The sequence below is a fragment of the Hemitrygon akajei genome, chromosome 32, assembly GCF_048418815.1.
Source record: "Hemitrygon akajei chromosome 32, sHemAka1.3, whole genome shotgun sequence".
NCBI classification, from domain to species: Eukaryota; Metazoa; Chordata; class Chondrichthyes; order Myliobatiformes; family Dasyatidae; genus Hemitrygon; species Hemitrygon akajei.
The window spans coordinates 16,275,730-16,295,200 of NC_133155.1; the positions used below are offsets into that span (position 1 = coordinate 16,275,730).

Below are 19,471 nucleotides of genomic sequence, written 5' to 3' on the forward strand. Positions count from 1 at the left end.
TGTGAGTCCTGAGGCTCCTTACCTTCTTCCTGATTGGCAGCAGCGAGAAGAGAGCATGTCCTGGGTGGTGGGGGTCCCTGATGATGGATGCTGCTTTCTTGCGACAACACCCCTTGTCGATGTGCTTTATGGTGGGGAGGGCTTTACCCGTGATCGACTGGGCCGTATCCACTACTATCCAAGGCCTTCAACTGTGAATTCACAAAACCATAATAATAGTTTAGACAAAAGAAGCAAGGGTTTGCTATACATCTGAGGAAGATATCCTTAGATTAACATGTGTTTTCCAGATTAACTCTTTGGTAGTTTAATTAGAACCTATGACTGAATGAAAAATTAAGATCCTAAAAATGCATACACAAGAGTCTGTGGTGTAATTCATACAAATAGCTTAAGCTCAAATTAAATGTTTTTGTCTGAAGGACTTTTTCCTTTTTCATTAAGCCAGTAACCGTACACTCAGATAATCAGGTACCCAGGGTTCAGAATGAGTCATCTCTGGACTTCTCGTTAATCTTCCCAATGCTCCACATTATTACATTGTTGTGTATCATTTCCTGTCTAAATATACACCGGCATGTAAACAAACATTTAATTTGGGAATAGGCCAACCAATCAGCAGTCAGCTTCCTGTCTTTTGTTTGTGTATTTTTCCAGTAGAATAACAGATCTGATGTGCTTTTGCAATTTACAAGTATATTTTGAAGGCTTCCTGTATTTTATTCTAAGTCTGGCCTGACAAAGGGTCCCAAAAGAAGTGGTTAAAATCTCTGGGATGAGAGAAGTGAAGTGCTTGTAAGGATCCACACTGCATGCAAAACGGGATTCTGGGGAGAGAAGATTTTTTGAAAATCAGAATAGGTTCCTACATGAGAGAAAAAAAGTATTTTAAGTATCAAGAATGTTCATAGCTCTACTCCTAGTGATCACCGTTTAACCTTGTTGACTTCCTCCTATTCTGTTATCTGACTAACATCAGCCAATTTCCAAAAGGTCACCATTTCCCTCCCCCAGCCCCTACCATAATGATTGTACCTTTAAAAACAAGATCAATTATAATTTTATTTTAGGTAATTATAAGGACAGATTGACAGGACAAATGAAAGGTTCTTGAATAATGACCATTTTATGTCCGCTCCTTGTACATATCTCAGTATTTGGGTACATCATAGGTTCTGTGCAGACATTTGGAACAATGGGCTCTTTCCCAGATCTCCCCTTTTTTCCTGAAATGTCCCCTTTTTTTCTTCAGAATCATCTGAGGGAATACTTTGTGTGAGTATTTCATACAATTTCCTTTCTCCATCATGGTTTTCCCTTAAAATCCTTGAGTTTTTCCTTTCTGCTTTCCACCAGTCTCCTTACTAAGGCACCCCTTTAACCTGCTTCATCCTCAATACTGAGCATCCTTGGTCACTTCTACCTTCGCCTCAAATCTTCTCCTTTCACCCTTCTGCTTTAGCTGTACTGTCCTCCCTACCAACCTGTACTTCTAAGAAAATCCTCAGTCTTGTTATTTCTCATTGCTTCTCCTCCACAGGATCTGAGGCAACTTCTAACCACTTCAATGCATCTATTTTTAGCATCAGTTTGCTACTGAGTTTTCCTATGTTCTATCATTTGAAAACCTGACTGGTCCAGTTTCCCCACATACCCAACAGAGACCAAGACAAGACCTCTTCAATAATATAAAATATCAAAGTAACAAGGTATTTCATGGGAGCATAATCAGGGTGGCGGGGTGAAGATGCATCTCTACCAAAGGAGATGTTAGATGCTACTTCCTTCCACAGGCTCACAGGTCACCTTTGAGCAAGATGTAGCACCTACTTAGCCCCCCCCCTCCCCACCCCGATAAGGGTCATGTGAAGCCATTGGGAACATGTGATGGATGGTCGTATGAACAGCTGATGCACATCACAAGTCCTGGTTATGCGACCACTTACGCCAGTCGGACAGCTTCTGAAGAGTATTGATAATGGCTGGGGTCACCCGTCTTGTAAAGACACTGCCCAGAAGAAGGCAATGGCAAACCACTTCTGTAGAAAAATCTGCCAAGAACAATCATGGCCATGGCCTTACGGCACGGCACATGGTGATGATAATCAGATGGGAACTGAGACAACTAAAGAAGGAACTATTAGGAGGCATAATTAAAAGGTAGGTTCAAGAAAATATAACACAGAGGCAGAGCTACAAAGTGGTGTTCAGACAGGAATCAGAAGCTTGATGTCACAAGTGCTGATTCACTAGAGAGACCATGGAAATCAGACGATAACAAGAGTCCTGAGTTGGATTGGTTCTGTATGTTCAAAGACTTGGAGAGGGCGAAGGCCAGAAACAGGGGGTGAGAATTTTAAAGCTGAGGCAGTGGTACGCTGGGCTATGATCACATGTGACGCGAGGAAGGAAACTGATGGGAGTTAGGATGTTATTTTTGGATGAGTTGAAATCTATGAAGGATCAAAGATAAAAGGCATAGTTTAGGAGTAATTGGATAATGAATCTGTAGGTAAAAGAGACTCGGATAAGAATTGTAGGAGATAGATTCAGACGGGATGAAGATAGGCAAAGTAACTGTGGTTAATGTAAATGTTTTTATGGTGAGGCAGAGTCATAGTCATTGACTTACATTAGCTGACTCGTCTGTGCAGACCAAGCTAGTCCTATTTGTCAGCATTTGGCTCATATCCCTCTTGTCAAGAGCTTTGTTATCCCTGCCTTTTAAACATCATAATAATACCACTTCTTCAGGCAGCTTGTCCTGTACACTGGCCACCCTCCATGTGACAAACTTGCTACTTGTGTCCCTTTTAAATCTCTCCACTCTCACCTGGAACCTAGTTTGGATGTCCTGCTCTCAGGAAAAGACTATTTACAAACCCCATTTCCAGAAAAGTTGGGATATTTTCCAAAATGCAATAAAAACAAAAATCTGTGATATATTAACTCACATGAACCCTTATTTAACTGACAAAAGTACAAAGAAAAGATTTTCAATAGTTTTACTGACCAACTTAATTGTATTTTGTAAATATACACAAATTTAGAATTTGATGGCTGCAACACACTCAACAAAAGTTGGGACAGAGTTAAAATAAGATTGAAAAGGGCACAGAATGTTCAAGTAACACCAGTTCGGAAGACTTCACATTAAGCAGGCTAATTGGTAGCAGGTGAGGTATCATGACTGGGTATAAAAGTAGCGTCCATCAAAGGCTCAGTCTTTGCAAGCAAGGATGGGTCATGGCTCACCCCTTTGTTCCAAAATTCATGAGAGAATTGTTAGTCAGTTCAAAAGGAACATTTCCCAATGCAAGATTGCAGAGAATTTAGGTCTTTCAACATCTACAGTACATAATATTGTGAAAGATTCAGAGAATTCAGAGACATCTCAGTGCGTAAAGGGCAAGGTTGGAAACTACTGTTGAATGCGCATGATCTTTGAGCCCTCAGGCGGCACTGCCTAAGAAACCATCATGCTTCTGTGGTAATTATAGCCACCTGGGCTCGGGAGTACTTCGGAAAACCATTGTCACTTAACACAGTCCGTCGCTGCATCCAGAAATGCAACTTGAAATTGTATTACGCAAGGAGGAAGCCATACATCAACTCTATGCAGAAACGCCGGCGAGTTCTCTGGGCCTGAGCTCATCTCAGATGGACCAAAAGACTGGAACTGTGTGCTGTGGTCAGATGAGTCCACATTTCAGCTAGTTTTCGGAAAAAACGGGCATCGAGTTCTCCGTGCCAAAGATGAAAACGACCATCCTGATTGTTATCAGCGAAAGGTGCAAAAGCCAGCATCTGTGATGGTATGGGGGTGCATCAATGCCCACGGCATGGGTGAGTTTCATGTATGTGAAGGTACCATTGACTCTGAGGCGTATTTTAGGATTTTAGAGAGACATATGTTGCCATCAAGGCGACGTCTCTTCCCGAGATGTCCATGCTTATTTCAGCAGGACAATGCCAGATCACATTCTGCACGGGCTACAACAGTGTGGCTTTGTAGATACAGAGTGCGTGTGCTTGACTGGCCTGCTGCCAGTCCAGATCTATCTCCTATTGAAAATGTATGGCGCATCATGAAGAGGAGAATCAGACAACGGAGACCACGGACTGTTGAGCAGCTGAAGTCTTATATCAAGCAAGAATGGACAAAATTTCCAATTGCAAATCTACTACAATTAGTATCCTCAGTTCCAACACAATTAAAAAGTGTTATTAAAAGGAAAGGTGATGTAACACAATGGTAAACAGGCCTCTGTCCCAACTTTTGTTGAGTGTGTTGCAGCCATCAAATTCTAAATTTGTGTATATTTACAAAATACAATTAAGTTGGTCAGTAAAACTATTGAAAATCTTTTCTTTGTTCTTTTATCAGTTAAATAAAGGTTCATGTGAATTAACATATCACAGATTTTTGTTTTTATTGCATTTTGGAAAATATCCCAACTTTTCTGGAAATGGGGTTTATCCAGGCCTGTCATAATTTTATAACCCTCTATTAGGTCACCCCTAGCATCCAGTGCCCCAGGGGAAAAGAAGTTCCTAGCCTATCCAATCTCTTATAACTGAAGCCCTCCAGCTATTGGCTAAGCACAGGAGTTTGGGGTGTTATCTTTTACAACGTTTGAATGAATGGAAATATGATACACATGTGAGCATATAAATTAAGGGCAGGAGAAGGTCACTTGCTCCTTTCTGCTTCTGGTTGTCCCAAAGACTAATAGGATAAACTTCTTGATAAACCTGGGAACTTGGCTTCCCTTGTAAAATCAGAAGTAACAAGTCTGAGTGTTAACCTTGATTCAGATTTGTATTTTAAATCCCACATAAAGGAAGTGACCAGAGTAGCATTTTTATAGATAAGAGAAGGTGTTTCTGTGTCTGTCAGGTAATGATGCTGAGAAACTAACTCATGCTTTTATATTGAATAGACTAGCTTACTGCAATGCACTTCTTACTGGCCCTCCAAAGCAATCAATCGACAAACTTCAACTCACTCAGAAGGCCACTGCTGGACTTTTAACCAAAACCAGGATGAGGGAACATATCACTCTCATCCTAGCTACTCTGTATTGGCTTCCTGGATCTTTTAGAATTGATTTTGGTAGGTCAAATATGATGGCAGAATATAGAATTAATGGTAAGACTTTGGGCAGTGTGGAGGGTCAGAGGGATCTTGGGGTCCGAGTCCATAGGATGCTTAAAGCTGCTACGCATGTTGACTCTGTGGGTAAGAAGGCAATATGGTGCATTGTCCTTCATCAGTCGTGGGATTGAGTTTAAGAGCTGGGAAGTAATGTTGCAGCTTTATAGGACCCTGGTCAGACCCCACTTGGAGTACTGTGCTCATTTCTGGTCGTCTCACCTCTGGAAGGACGTAGAAACCATAGAAAGGGTGCAGAGGAGATTTACAAGGATGTTGCCTGGATTGGGGAGTATGCCTTATGAGAATCGGCCTTTTCTCCTTAGAGTGACGGAGGATGAGAGGTGACCTAATAGAGGTGTTCAAGATAATGAGAGGCATTGATCATATGAATAGTCAGAGCTCTTTCCCCAGGGCTGAAATGACTAGCACAAGAGGACATAATTTTAAGGTGCTTGGAAGCAGGTACAGAGGAGATGTCAGGGGTAAGTTTTTTATGCAGAGAGTGGTGAGTGTGTGGAATGGGCTGCCGGCGGCAGTGGTGGGGGTGGAAATGATAGGGTCTTTTAAGAGATTCCTGGATTGGTACATGGAGCTTAAAAAAGTAGAGGGCTACGGGTAAAGCCTAGTCAGTTCTAAGGTAGGGACATGTTCGGCACAACTTTGTGGGCTGAAGGGCCTGTATTGTGCTGTATGTTTTCTATGTTTCTATTTTAAAGCTCTTAATTGTCTGGGACTGAAGTACGTCATGGTATCACTTTCGTTTTATAATCCTGCATGATGGGACCTGGGTGGTGGCAGGGGGTTCAGTAGTCTCACAGCCTGGGGGAAAACCTGTTTCCATTCTAACAATTCTTGTCCTAATGCTACGGCTTTGTGTATTTAATATTTCAATCATATTTGTGATTTATATACTGTATATAAGTTAATTATTTAAATGAACATTCTTGCTCATTTAAATAATTTATTATGGGTTATACGTAAAAGTACGTGAATGGTATACGTCATCACGCCGCCATGTGATGCATGCGCACCTCCTTAAAATAAACAGAAAGTTGGACCCGCATTTCAGACTCCCGTGTCTCCCTTTGAATTAGTTTAACGTTTTGAAGTTACAAAGCATAGCGTACGGTACCTCCTGCCTCATGGAAGAGGGTCAAAGAGATTGTTGGACAGATGGGAGGGGTCATTGACAATGCTAATTCCAAATGCTCGGACAAGATGGACGGATACTTCTAGTTGGAAAGAAAAAGAAAGGTTCCTGAAATTGCGTGGTAAAGTTCCTTAAGTGAAAATTTTCAGATTTGCTAACCGCTCAAAAGTGTTTGGTGCTTTTAGTATTTTTAAGTTTAGTGGTACATTGGGGCACTGCACTACATTAAGTAGTGCCTCAGCTTTCTGTTTCTACCATCAACTGAGCATAGTATGCCTGATCTTGGGAATGTGGTTTGAAACTGTTGGCGATTGGTGTCATTTGTAATTGTCTGCTGTGACTTTCTTTTTAAGCAGGTAACATTGAATTAGGATTTATTCGGGTGGTCACGATGGAGATGAAGCCCAGGCATGCTGAAAGTACAAATCCTGAAGAGACAAACGAGGAGTCTTCTCGGTGTTGCACATGGTGTCAAAATGTTCACACGTATGTGTCTAATTGGATGCTTCCTGAAGGCGCCAGGAGTCGCTACTTGGAAAGAGCAAATTGCCTCCCTCCGCCACTCTTCATAATCCTAATAACGTTGGCTGAGGTAGCGTATGTAATAATGATGTGTTATTGTCTTGAGCTCATAAATGTAATGGAGCAGAACAGATCATTGTTTCTCGATTGCAAGTGATCTTATTTTCTAAGAGTTGATACCTCAGCCCCATGTTGGTCGTGTCTAGATAGACTAACCTTTTTCAGACCATACCAGTGTTCATATATTCTGAGGTGAAGTTTCATGGTTGGGAGTTCATAAGTAATTAGGAGTATTAATAGAAGCAAAAGGCATAAACAGAACTCTCCATCAGATGTCAGTGCCCCAGTCTCAGTATTTACCTGATCAATGATGTTTGGAGATGTGCATTTGTACTTTGGAACAGAAGCTGAAAACCCTGCTCTGAATTACCTCCTCTGTAGTGGGCTTTGAATTTTTTGAATGATTTTTTTTTCACTAATAAGGGAGACTGATGATAAAATGAGTTATAAAGTTAGGTTGACAGAGTCACAGAAAAAATGGGATTGATATAGAATTAATGTAAATCGGTGATTCATGGTCAGCAAACTCGGTGGGCTTGACACTATTTTCCATTGCATGTTCTTCCTATATTGAAGAACTGTGATGCCTACTGCGTTATGACAATGAAGCTTCCCATCTTCCTGGAATCTTTTATACTTGCGTTGGAACCTTTTCATGGGGACACAAGGAAGCTCTTGTATTAACCTTGCAATAAGATCCTTTTGTACCCAATTCAATGATTAAGGCATTTGAACTTTTTTTAAATGACTGTGGTGATCAGTCTGAGAAGTCAACTGTTTATTTCTTTCCACAGATGCTGCCTGAATTGCCAGGTTTCTGCAGAATACCTTGAGCAAAGATAGTTCAATAGATTTAAGTAGTTTAAGAAAATACAAAGTGTTAAAGGGCTGTGTTATGTGTTGGAGCATTTTGTTGGAAGAGTTTCTCCTTCAGAATGTTTAAGGCCTACCCTCCTGCACAGTGAAGGGATTAAGAGGGTTTGGAGTTTGGCCTCTGAGTGGATGTGTGCACCACACACACATGAGCAGTCTATGCACTGAGGTTTCAGGAGTTGATCTGATGAAGATGAGACAATCTCACACTCATCCGGTAGGACAACGCCATTCCAGCAGAAATTTTATTGGAAATATTGGAAGACTTGAGAAGCTCATTAGTGCACTGATAGATTTGCTTGTTGCTATCTGCACTGAGATTGAAATCATCATCACAAATTTACTTGTGTCCCATTGGAGCTCAGGTAATTGACTGCTCAAGATCACAAGTCATCCGCTGATTCTAATCACACTGAAAACCGAAATCCCATTGCAGAGGCAACAACCTGTGTCACAGAGAGGACTTGCTATAAAACACACGTTGCAAAAGGCCAAGTGTATATTTTTGGGGATTTTGTCGATACCAAAGAGCACAATAATTATAATCTGTGGTGGATTACGTTAGTTATCTTGTTAAAAAACTGTTTCTATTTTGAAATTCTCATTTTATTTTCAGATGGCTGTTTTTATTTATTATGCTGTTTGGATGCCTCAGACACAGTGGATTACCCTTGAAAAAGGAATGCTTGAAAGCCCTTTCACCTATATGCCTGAAAAGAGGCAGGAGGCCTGGAGATTTGTTTCATACATGCTGGTGCATGCTGGGTAAGAGTTTACCCAACAAATCTTGTTTATTGTAGGGATATTAATGTGCATAAAATGTCTGAAATCACTTGGTGGTTGCTGTTCCACTCCACGCCTTGTGGAGCATTAGGCAGCAACCTTGCCATTTCTTTAGCATTTGTCTTTTTTTAAAATAAGGCTGAGTTGCTAGCTCAACATTCAACTCAGCACAGGTGGAAAGCATGCAAAGAGCTGGCCAGATTCGAACCTGGGACCACTCGCGCCAAAGTCCGGTATGGATGCCACTACACCACTGGCTGGCATTACTTGGTTGTAATGTTGATTTAAAGTCTCAATAATTATGATTGAAGATTTTACGTGGGAAGAAATAAACAGGGTGTGACTAGAGTCTCTTAAATATATGCATACTCCTGTCTGTACTTCTAGACAAAAACAATAAAAATTGTGACTTGGGCAAGAAGTTCAATCACTTTTTAAGCAGCTGGCTAATTATTAGTTTTAGTACTAAATTTCTACAAAAAGAAAACTACCAATTCTTCTGTGTCAAACGCAACCCCTCTGTCTGTCCTGTGCAGAGATTCCATATTGCTCCTTTGTTGCACATATGGGTATTGTGTATAAAAGACAAAAGTCTGGTCTATTTTTAACGTAAAAGAATTTGACATTTACTTGAAATTATAAAATAGTGAACAATGTTACAGCTTAAAAAGTTGAACTGTTTCATTTGTACTTCCTGGATTAGGTGTGCAGACAGACCAGTGTAAGACAGAAGTTGGCCTGGGGGCATTATCACTAGAAATAACCTGTTGGATTTTTTATTATATATTGGCAGTGTTCAGCACTTACTAGGGAATCTTGTCATGCAGCTTATTCTGGGGATCCCTTTGGAGCTGGTGCACAAAGGTCACCGGGTTGGCCTAGTCTACATTGCAGGTGTGATTGGAGGTGAGTTACAATACCTGTTTCAGAATCACCTTTTTTTAAAAAAAATGTCACAGAAGACGCCAACTTTGCCCTGTTGCGAGCAATCCTGGTAGTCCCACACCCAGTGGCCCTGTTCCTGCTCAGGTCACCAATCCTGCCGCATTTCCCCTGCCGCGCCTTCCACAATAAAGTGCAATCCGCAGCAGCCCGTTTACGATCATCGCTGGATGTGGGAGGAAGCTGGAGCAGTTGGAGAAACAGACAGCATCAGAGGCCAGGAGTGAACGTGGGTCTCTGGAGGCAGTTCAGCAGCCCTGCCTGCAGTACCATTGTGTAGACTGCCACACATTATACATTTGGAATTGAGGAATGAGTTACATCTGAAAGAGAAAGGGTAATCAGCCAGCCAGGCATGTCAGGCTGAAAGCTTATCACTAAATTCACCTGTGCTCACATGCTAGCCCATGTTGTGAGCAACCTTAAGCACCAGTTTTTTTTTCATAATACAGTTCCTTTTTCAATGTCACCTTCCACGTTTTACACACATAAATCCTTTTATTAAGGATTACAAAATCAGGAAGAACTGTTTTGCAGAGTAATTGCCCTGAATTCCCCAAGTTGCACATGTTGCGACTTCAAAGGCCACCTTTTCACTGATATTTTGAAGAAAAATCCAGGCATCCAAAATCCAGTTCCATATTACCTCCCTTCTGTGCTTCTGATGCAGTGTTTGTTGTACACACAGGTACATGTTTGTAGCAAGGGTCACACTGGTTAAACCAGCATGCATGGTTGTTTATCTGTCTATCTATCTATTTAACTATACAGTACGGAGTTGGCCCTTCAACCCCGATTTAACCCTAACCTAATCAAGGGAAAATTTACAATGACTAATTAACCCTACCCGGAATGCCTTTGGACTTTGGGGGGAGCACGGAGCACGTGGAGAACTGGTACATTCCACAGGCAGGACGTACAGGGTCTCCTTACGGACGGCGCCGAAACTGAACTCAGGATTCTGGCGCCCCGAGCTGTAATAGCGCCGCGCTAATGGAAACCTGCTGGGTAGGCAGATCACAATATCAGGTGGGACTGAATGCATGAGTGTCTGTTACGCAGTAGTGACTCTGTCGCTGGAGAGTTACTGAAGCTGGTGATTAACTTACTGCCCGTTATGCTGCTGGCACTTAGGGCAGCATTGAAGGTCCTCCATTGTTTCTATCCTTGGCCATCTTCTCCACTGCGCTCCAAGTGGGGTTCAGGGTCCTCTACGGTACAGTGACAAGTTATAGGTTGTAACGATGCATCTCTGCAGTTATTTATGCTAGCTTGCCAGTGCTGTACATAGTTCATACATTCCAAAAACACAGTTGTAGTCTTGGTCTTGGTGCTGTTCAGGGCTTCTTTCATCGCGTCGGTTGCTTCCTCTTGGTTTTCATTACTGCCAGCCATGCAAATCCCGGGTGGAGACTCAGGAATACCATCACACTCTGATGTAGAAGGATACTTCATTGCTGTTTCCGTAACAATTTTTTTTAACCAGTCAGCATTGTTAGTCCTGAGCTGAACCCCCGAACCTGGAGGACTGGCCTCTACCCTTTGACCTGTTTGGCATGGGTGACCCTACCAAGAATCATAGCACTAGGCCCTAACCCAAGCCAGCATAGCTCTCTGGGTCATTGAGGCACGCAAGCCTCCAAACCCTGCAACAAGGTTATGGTCCTCTTGGAGGTGAAGCTGGTGACATAGAGTCTATATTCACCACAACAAGCAGGTAATCACCTGGAGATCGTCTCGGCAGAGAGCCCCAAACTCAAAGTACAGTTTTTATACCCTTAAGATCAAAGGTATCAAGATCTCTCACTCAATGAAAGCAGAGCGAAAGAGCTGATCATTGACTACAGCAGGATGAAACCGGTCCTATAGCCAGTCCTCATTAGGGGAATGGGGGTGGAGAGGGTCGGTCACTGTAAATTCCTTAGAGTTACCATTTCAGAGGATCTTTCCCAGGACCAGCATGTCAATACAAAGAAGGCAAGGCAGCCCTTCACTTTCTTAGAAGCTTTGCTGAGATTCGACATGACGTGTCTTCTAAAACTTTGACAAACTTCTATGGATGCACACTTGAGAGTATTCTGACTGGTTGCATCACAGCCAGGTACAAAAACACCAATGACCAAAAATGGAAAAGCCACGAAAAGTGGTGGATACAGCCCAGTTGGTCACAGGAAAAGCCTTCCCCATTCACTGAGCACAGCTCCAAGGAGTGTTGCCACAAGAAAGCAGCATCCATCATCAAAGACCCCCAGCATCCAGGCAATCTTCTTACTGCTGTCATTGGGAAGAGAATCAGGAGCCTAAGGTCCCACAACACTGTTTTCAAGAACATCACTCGGATAACTTCACTCACCTCAACACCGAGCTGACTCCATAAACTATGGACTCAAGGACTCTTCATCTCACGTTCTCAGTAATATGTATTTACAATTTATTTATTTTTATTATTATTATATTTGTTTTAATTTTTTTTATTTGCATAGTTTGCCTTCTTTTGTACATAGGTTGTCAATCTTTGCTTGCCTGTAGTTTTTCATTGTTTCTGTTGTATTTCTTTGTTCTACTGTGAATGCCAGCAAGAAAATGAATCTCATGTGGTGACATATGTGTACTCTGAGGAGAACTTTACTTTGAACTTTGAGGTGATTCAATACAATTTCAATAGATATAATGACATGGTTTGTTTCAGAAGTTTGAATCTGATAATATGTGCACTGAGTTCACATCTATAATCGGAAAGCCTGAGGTCAGAGATCCCAGACACAAAGTGTTAATGATTTGAAGGTTGACTCCCTGAGTACACAAGTATCCCAACTATTGTTAGAACAAATATGTGACTGTATTTGATGTGCTAGTTGACAATAACATAATATCAAGACAATACAGGCAGGACTTGATATTGCGTTACTGTCTTCAAATGCCTGTAGTCAGATGAGGTAGGGGAGGGTCTTAATGAGTACTTTACCTCAGTATTCACAAGTGAAAAGGACCTTGACAAATGTCAGCAGAAAAGAGGTTAATATGCTGGCAGAGTGGAGGTACACCTTTACCAAAGAAAGTGTAAGGTGCTCCTTCCCTCCACAAACCTGCAGGTCACCTTTGGGAAAGGTGTAGCACCTGCTTAGCCCCCTGATCAGGGCCAAGTGAAGTCATGGGAGCAGGTGGTGGATGGACGTATGAGCAGCTGGTGTATGTCACAAGTCCTGGTGATGCGACCACTGATGCCAGGCAGACAATCTCTGAAGACTATTGATAATGGCCGGGGGTCATCTGTCTTGTAAGGACACTGCCCAGAATTAGGCAATGGCAAACCACTTCTGCAGAAAGATTTTCCAGGACCAGTAATGGTCATGGATAAGACCATAATAGACAATAGACAACAGGTGCAGAAGTAGACCATTCTGCCCTTCGAGCCTGCACCGCCATTTTGAGATCATGGCTGATCAATTACTATCAATACCCGGTTCCTGCCTTGTCCCTATATCCCTTGATTCCCCTATCCATAAGATACCTATCTAGCTCCTTCTTGAAAGCATCCAGAGAACTGGCCTCCACTACCTTCCGAGGCAGTGCATTCCAGACCCCCACAACTCTCTGGGAGAAGAAGTTTTTCCTTAACTCTGTCCTAAATGACCTACCCCTTATTCTCAAACCATGCCCTCTGGTACTGGACTCTCCCAGCATCTGGAACATATTTCCTGCCTCTATCTTGTCCAATCCCTTAATAATCTTATATGTTTCAATCAGATCCCCTCTCAATCTCCTTAATTCCAGCGTGTACAAGCCCAGTCTCTCTAACCTCTCTGCGTAAGACAGTCCAGACATCCCAGGAATTAATCTCGTGAATCTACGCTGCACTTCCTCTACAGCCAGGATGTCCTTCCTTAACCCTGAAGACCAAAACTGTACACAGTACTCCAGGTGTGGTCTCACCAGGGCTCTGTACAAATGCAAGAGGTTTTCCTTGCTCTTGTACTCAATTCCCTTTGTAATAAAGGCCAACATTCCATTAGCCTTCTTCACTGCCTGCTGCACTTGCTCATTCACCTTCAGTGACTGATGAACAAGGACTCTGAGATCTCTTTGTATTTCTCCCTTACCCAACTCTACACTGTTCAGATAATAATCTGCCTTCCTGTTCTTACTCCCAAAGTGGATAACCTCACACTTATTCACATTAAACGTCATCTGCCAAGTATCTGCCCACTCACCCAGCCTATCCAAGTCACCCTGAATTCTCCTAACATCCTCATCACATGTCACACTGCCACCCAGCTTAGTATCATCAGCAAATTTGCTGATGTTATTTTCTATGCCTTCATCCAAATCGTTAACGTAAATGGTAAACAGCTGTGGTCCCAATACCGAGCCCTGTGGCACCCCACTAGTCACCACCTGCCATTCCGAGAAACACCCATTCACCGCTACCTTTTGCTTTCTATCTGCCAACCAGTTTTCTATCCATGTCAATGCCTTCCCCCCGATGCCCTGAGCTTTGATTTTACCCACCAGTCTTCTATGTGGGACCTTATCAAATGCCTTCTGAAAATCGAGGTACACTACATCCACTGGATCTCCCCCGTCTAACTTCCTGGTTACATCCTCGAAAAACTCCAACAGATTAATCAAGCATGATTTACCCTTGGTAAATCCATGCTGGCTCGGCCCAATCCTATCACTGCTATCTAGATATGCCACTATTTCATCTTTAATAATGGACTCTAGCATCTTTCCCACCACCAATGTCAGGCTGACAGGTCGATAGCTCTCTGTTTTCTCCCTCCCTCCTTTCTTAAAAAGTGGGATAACATTAGCCATTCTCCAATCCTCAGGAACTGATCCTGAATCTAAGGAACATTGGAAAATGATTACCAATGCATCCGCAATTTCCAGGGCCACCTCCTTTAGTACCCTAGGGTGCAGACCATCTGGACCTGGGGATTTGTCAGCCTTCAGTCCCATCAGTCTTCTCATCACCATTTCCTTCCAAATGTCAATCTGTTTCATTTCCTCTGTTGCCCTATGTCCTTGGCCCATCCATACATCTGGGAGATTGCTTGTGTCTTCCTTAGTGAAAACAGATCTAAAGTACTCATTAAATTCTTCTGCCATTTCTCTATTTCCCATAACAATTTCACCTAATTCATTTTTCAAGGGCCCAACATTGTTCTTAACTATCTTCTTTCTCTTCACATACCTAAAAAAGCTTTTGCTGTCTTCCTTTATATTCCTGGCTAGCTTGCATTCGTACCTCATTTTTTCTCCCCGTATTGTCTTTTTAGTTAAGTTCTGTTGTTCCTTAAAAACTTCCCAATCATCTGTCCTCCCACTCACCTTAGCTCTGTCATATTTCCTTTTTTTTAATGCTATGCAATCTCTGACTTCCTTTGTCAACCACTGTGGCCCCTTTCCTCCCTTTGAATCCTTCCTTCTCTGGGGGATGAACTGATTTTGCACCTTGTGCATTATTCCCAAGAATACCTGCCATTGCTGTTCCACTGTCTTTTCTGCTAGGCTATCCGTCCAGTCAACTTTGGCCATTATAATCAACCATACCATTTGACACAGCACATAATGATGATGATGAAGAATATGCTGGGATATGTCAAGGTTAAGAAAGAGGATATACCCAGGTTACTATGGAAACTAAAGGAAGAGATTGCTGCACCTTTAATGATGATCTTTGCATCCCCACGACCACAGGAGTCCTACCAGAAGACTGAGGGATAGGAACTGTTATTCCTTTGTTCAAGAAAGGTAGTAGTGATAACCCTGGGAATTATAGACCGTGAATCTTACACCAATGATGGGCAAACTACTGGAGAGGAGTCTTAGAAACGGGAATTATGAGCATTTGGAGAAGCATTGCCTGATTAGGAATAGTTAGCATGGCTTTGTGAGGGACAGGCTGTGCCTTGCGAGCCTGACTGACTTTTTTGAGGAAGTGACAAAACAAATTGCTGAAGGTAGAACAGTGGATGTGGCGTATTTCCCTCTTAGTAAGGCATTCAACAAAGTTCCCCAGGGTAGTCTCGTTCAGAAAATCGGGAGCTTGTAATTTGGCTGCATGGGTTTGGATTTGCCCCGAGAAGGCAGAAGGCAGCAGATGAGCTATACTCTGCTCTGGAGGTCTATACCTATTGGTGTTCCATTGGGATTTGTTTTGGGATCTTTGTTCATAGTGATTTTTATAAATGCCTGGGATGAGGAAGTTGAAGGGTGAATTAGTAAGTCTGGAGATGACATGAAGGTTGGTGGTGTTGTGGATAGTGTGGAAGGTTGTCATAGGTTACAATACATTGATAAGATGCAGAGCAGGGCTGGGAAGCAGCAGATGGAGTTCACTCTGAGGAAATGTGAGGTGTGAAGTGTGAAGTAAGAGGTTGAACGTGAAGGCAGATATATTTTTAATTGCAGGACTCTTAGCAATGTGGAGGAACAGAAAAGTCCTCAACCATAGATCCCTCAAAGCCGCCATGCAAGTTGATTGGGTGATCAAGAAGGCATATAAGACCATAAGATAATGGAGCAGAATTAGGCCATTTGGCCCATCGAATCTGCTCTGCCATTTCATCAAGTCTGATCCAATTTTCCCACTCAGCCCCAATCACCTGCCTTCTCCCTGTATCCCTTCATGTCCTGACCAACCAAGAATCTATCAATGTCTGCCTTCAATATACATAAAGACTTGGCCTTCACAGCTGCTTGTGGCAAAGATTTCCACAGATTCACCACTCTCTGGCTAAAGAAATTCCTCCTCATCTCTGTTCTAAAAAGATACCCCTCTATTTTGAGGCTGTCCCCTCTGGTTATAGACTCTCCCACCATAGGAAACATCCTCTCCGCATCCACTCTATCAAGGCCTTTCACCATTCGATAGGTTTCAATAAGGTCACCCCTCATTCTTCTGAACTCCAGTGAATACTGGCCCAGAGCCATCAAACACTCTTTATATGACAAGCGCTTCAATCCTGGAATCATTTTCGCGAACCTGCTTTGAACCCTGTCCAGTTTCAAGTCCAGTCAAGTCAAGTCACTTTCTATTGTCATTTTGACCATAACTGCTGGTACAGTACACAGTAAAAACGAGACAACATTTTTCAGGACCATGGTGCTGCATGAAACAATACAAAAACTACACTGAACTACGTAAAAACAACAGAAAAAACTACACTAGACTACAGACCTACCCAGGACTACATAAAGTGCACAAAACAGAGCAGGCATTACAATAAATAATAAACAGGAGTACGGAGCACAGTAGAGGGCAGTAAGCTGGTGTCAGTCCAGACTATGGGTACTGTGGAGTCTGATGGCTTGGGGGAAGAAACTGTTACATAGTCCTTTCTAAGAAAAGGGACCAAAAATTGCTCACAATACTCCAAGTGAGGCCTCACCAGTACTTTATAAAGTCTCAACATTACATCCTTACTTTTATATCCTAATCCTCTTGAAATGAATGCTAACATCGCATTTGCCTTCCTCACCACAGACTCAACCTGCAAATTAACCTTTAGGGAATCCTGCATAAGGACTCCCAAAGTCTCGTTGCACCTCAGCTTTTTGTATTTTCTCTCCATTTAGAAAATAGTCAACCCTTTCATTTCTTCTACCAAAGTGCGTAACCATACACTTCCTGACACTGTATTCCATCTGCCCTTTCTTTACCCACTCTCCTAATCAGTCTAATCCTTCTGTAGCCTCTCTACTTCCTGAAAACTACCTGCCCCTTCACCTATCTTCATATCATCTGCAAACTTTGCAACAAAGCCATCAATTCCATCATCCAATTTATTAACATATATCCTAAAAGGATTGGTCCCAACGCAGACCCCTGTGGAACACCACTAGTCACCAGCAATCAACCAGAAAAGGTTCCCTTTATTTCCACTCTGTTGGGACCAATTGTTTTATGTTATATGTTAATAAATTGGATGATGGAATTGATGGCTTTGTTGCAAAGTTTGCAGGTGATATGGCATAGATAGAGTTGACAGCTGGCGTCTTTTTTCCCAATGAACATAATTCCCATTGTTTTACATTTAGCTGATGTAGCTCACCAGTTCAAAGGCATACCAGTTAATAGGTTAATTGGTGATTATAAATTGTCTTGGATTAAATTGGAGGGGTTGCTGGGCAGCACAGCTCAAAGGGCCAGAAGGGCCTATTGCGCGCTGTATCTCAATAAATAAATAAACCAATAAAGCCATCTTTTGTTTATTTTTTCAGGCTCATTGGCTAGCTCAATATTTGATCCCTTACTCAGTTTGGTTGGGGCTTCAGGTGGCGTCTATGCCCTAATGGGAGGCTACTTTATGAATGTCATAGTGGTAAGTCATCTAAATTAACTAATATTGCGGTTTGCGAACATGTTGAGCATGATTGAACAAGTGGTTTGTGAATAGAACAAGTAATAATACTTAAATGACCTTTCTAAAGCTTTTCCAGTATTATTTCTCTCCTGTCCATCCCATATCGAGGTTTTCATAGTGAATGGAATAATAATTATATATAACAACAAACTGCATTGCTTTTTAACATTTTTTTGAAGTACATCTCTGCTTGTAATTGAGGAATTGTGATTTTAATCTATTTATATTTGTGAAGTATGTTTCAGACCATCTCAGTATCTTAACACTTTCATTAAATCTTCTCAGTTTACATTTCATTTCTTGTTCCTTTGTGAAATTTCCTCCACTGAATTAGGACAACCTGCAACCTGGACTGTTTCACTCTGTTGTATTGTATGGTCTGGCAAGATGGTGACCTCAAACAAAATATTGTAAATATCCTGGGTTTTTTTTTAATTAACTCCCCCAATTACCCTGAAATCCAGCTTCCCTTAACATTGACTTATCCCTGTCCACACACCTAACATTTTAGGCATCTTGATTAAATCTCCAAGCAACCTCCTTTGTTCCAACAAGTGGTTTTCTAACTCTCTGAAACCCTGTCCTGCCTTGAGCCAGAATGGTTAGAATCTACACTATCTCCTCCCTCAGGGTGAAGATCTTTAGCAGTGTTGATGAGCAGAGGGATCTTGAGCATCAACTTCATCGTTCCCTGAAAGAGGCTACACAGGTTGATAGGGTGTTTAAGAAGGCACATGAGCACGCTTGCCTTTACTCGTCGAGGCATTGAGTTCAAAAGTCAGGATGTTACGTTGCAGCTTTATGAAACTAGATAGGCTGCATCAGGAGTGTTGTGTACAGTTCTGGTCATCCCACTATAGGAAAGACGTTGAGGCTTTGGAGAGGGTGCAGAAGAGGTTTACCAGAGTGCTGCTTTGATTAGAGGACATGTGCTATCATGAGAGGTTGGGCAAACTTGTGTTTCCTCTGGAGCAGCAGATGCTGAGGGGAGATCTGACAGAAGTTTAAAAGATTATGACAGGCTTAGATAGATTTGACAGACAGTATTTTTTGCCAATGGTTGCAATGTCTAATACCAGAGGGCATACATTTAATGTGAGAGGGGGTAATTTCAAAGGAGGTATGAGGGACAAGTTTTTTTTTTACAGAGGTAGAGGTGGGTGACTTGGGTAGTGGTAGAAGCAGAAACATTAGGGACTATTAAGAGACGTTCAGAGGGGCAAATGAATGTGAGGAAAATGGTAGGATATGAACATTGTGTAAGCAGAAGAGATGAGTTTAGTTAGGTATTTGATTACTAATTTAACTGGTTCAGCACAACATTGTGGGCCGAAGGGCCTGTTCCTGTGCTGTAATGTTCTATATTCAATGCAATAGCCTTAAGAGCTGAAGGGTATTTTAACTTGGCCTGATAATCAATCCATTTTTCAGCTCTTAGATCCACCGTTATTTATTTTGCACACTCTTATCCAATATTTCACACTCTTTTCCTTCACTTTGGTGTCTTTTTGTTGTTTTCTTTTATAAATACAGACACTCAGAACCAAACCTTCTCGGAAAATTGTTAATAGAAGGCAGTGGATGTTCCCAGATGAGATTTCATGCACACCA

The 19,471-nt window shown here is 42.0% G+C and overlaps 1 protein-coding gene across 6 annotated transcripts in view; it reads left to right on the plus strand.

Moving 5' to 3' along the window:
* rhbdl2 (rhomboid, veinlet-like 2 (Drosophila)) overlaps nucleotides 1-19,471 on the plus strand; it is a 61,758-nt gene that overhangs the window by 20,149 nt on the left and 22,138 nt on the right. For 5 of the 6 annotated variants that reach the window (XM_073034523.1, XM_073034519.1, XM_073034524.1 and 2 more), the window contains exons 3-6: nucleotides 6,662-6,900; nucleotides 8,380-8,528; nucleotides 9,340-9,452; nucleotides 17,718-17,818. In XM_073034523.1, the coding sequence (XP_072890624.1) occupies nucleotides 6,700-6,900; nucleotides 8,380-8,528; nucleotides 9,340-9,452; nucleotides 17,718-17,818 (564 nt within the window). In that variant the 5' untranslated portion in view covers nucleotides 6,662-6,699. The remainder of the gene's footprint in view (nucleotides 1-6,661; nucleotides 6,901-8,379; nucleotides 8,529-9,339; nucleotides 9,453-17,717; nucleotides 17,819-19,471) is intronic. The other variant, XM_073034522.1, reaches the window with a different exon arrangement.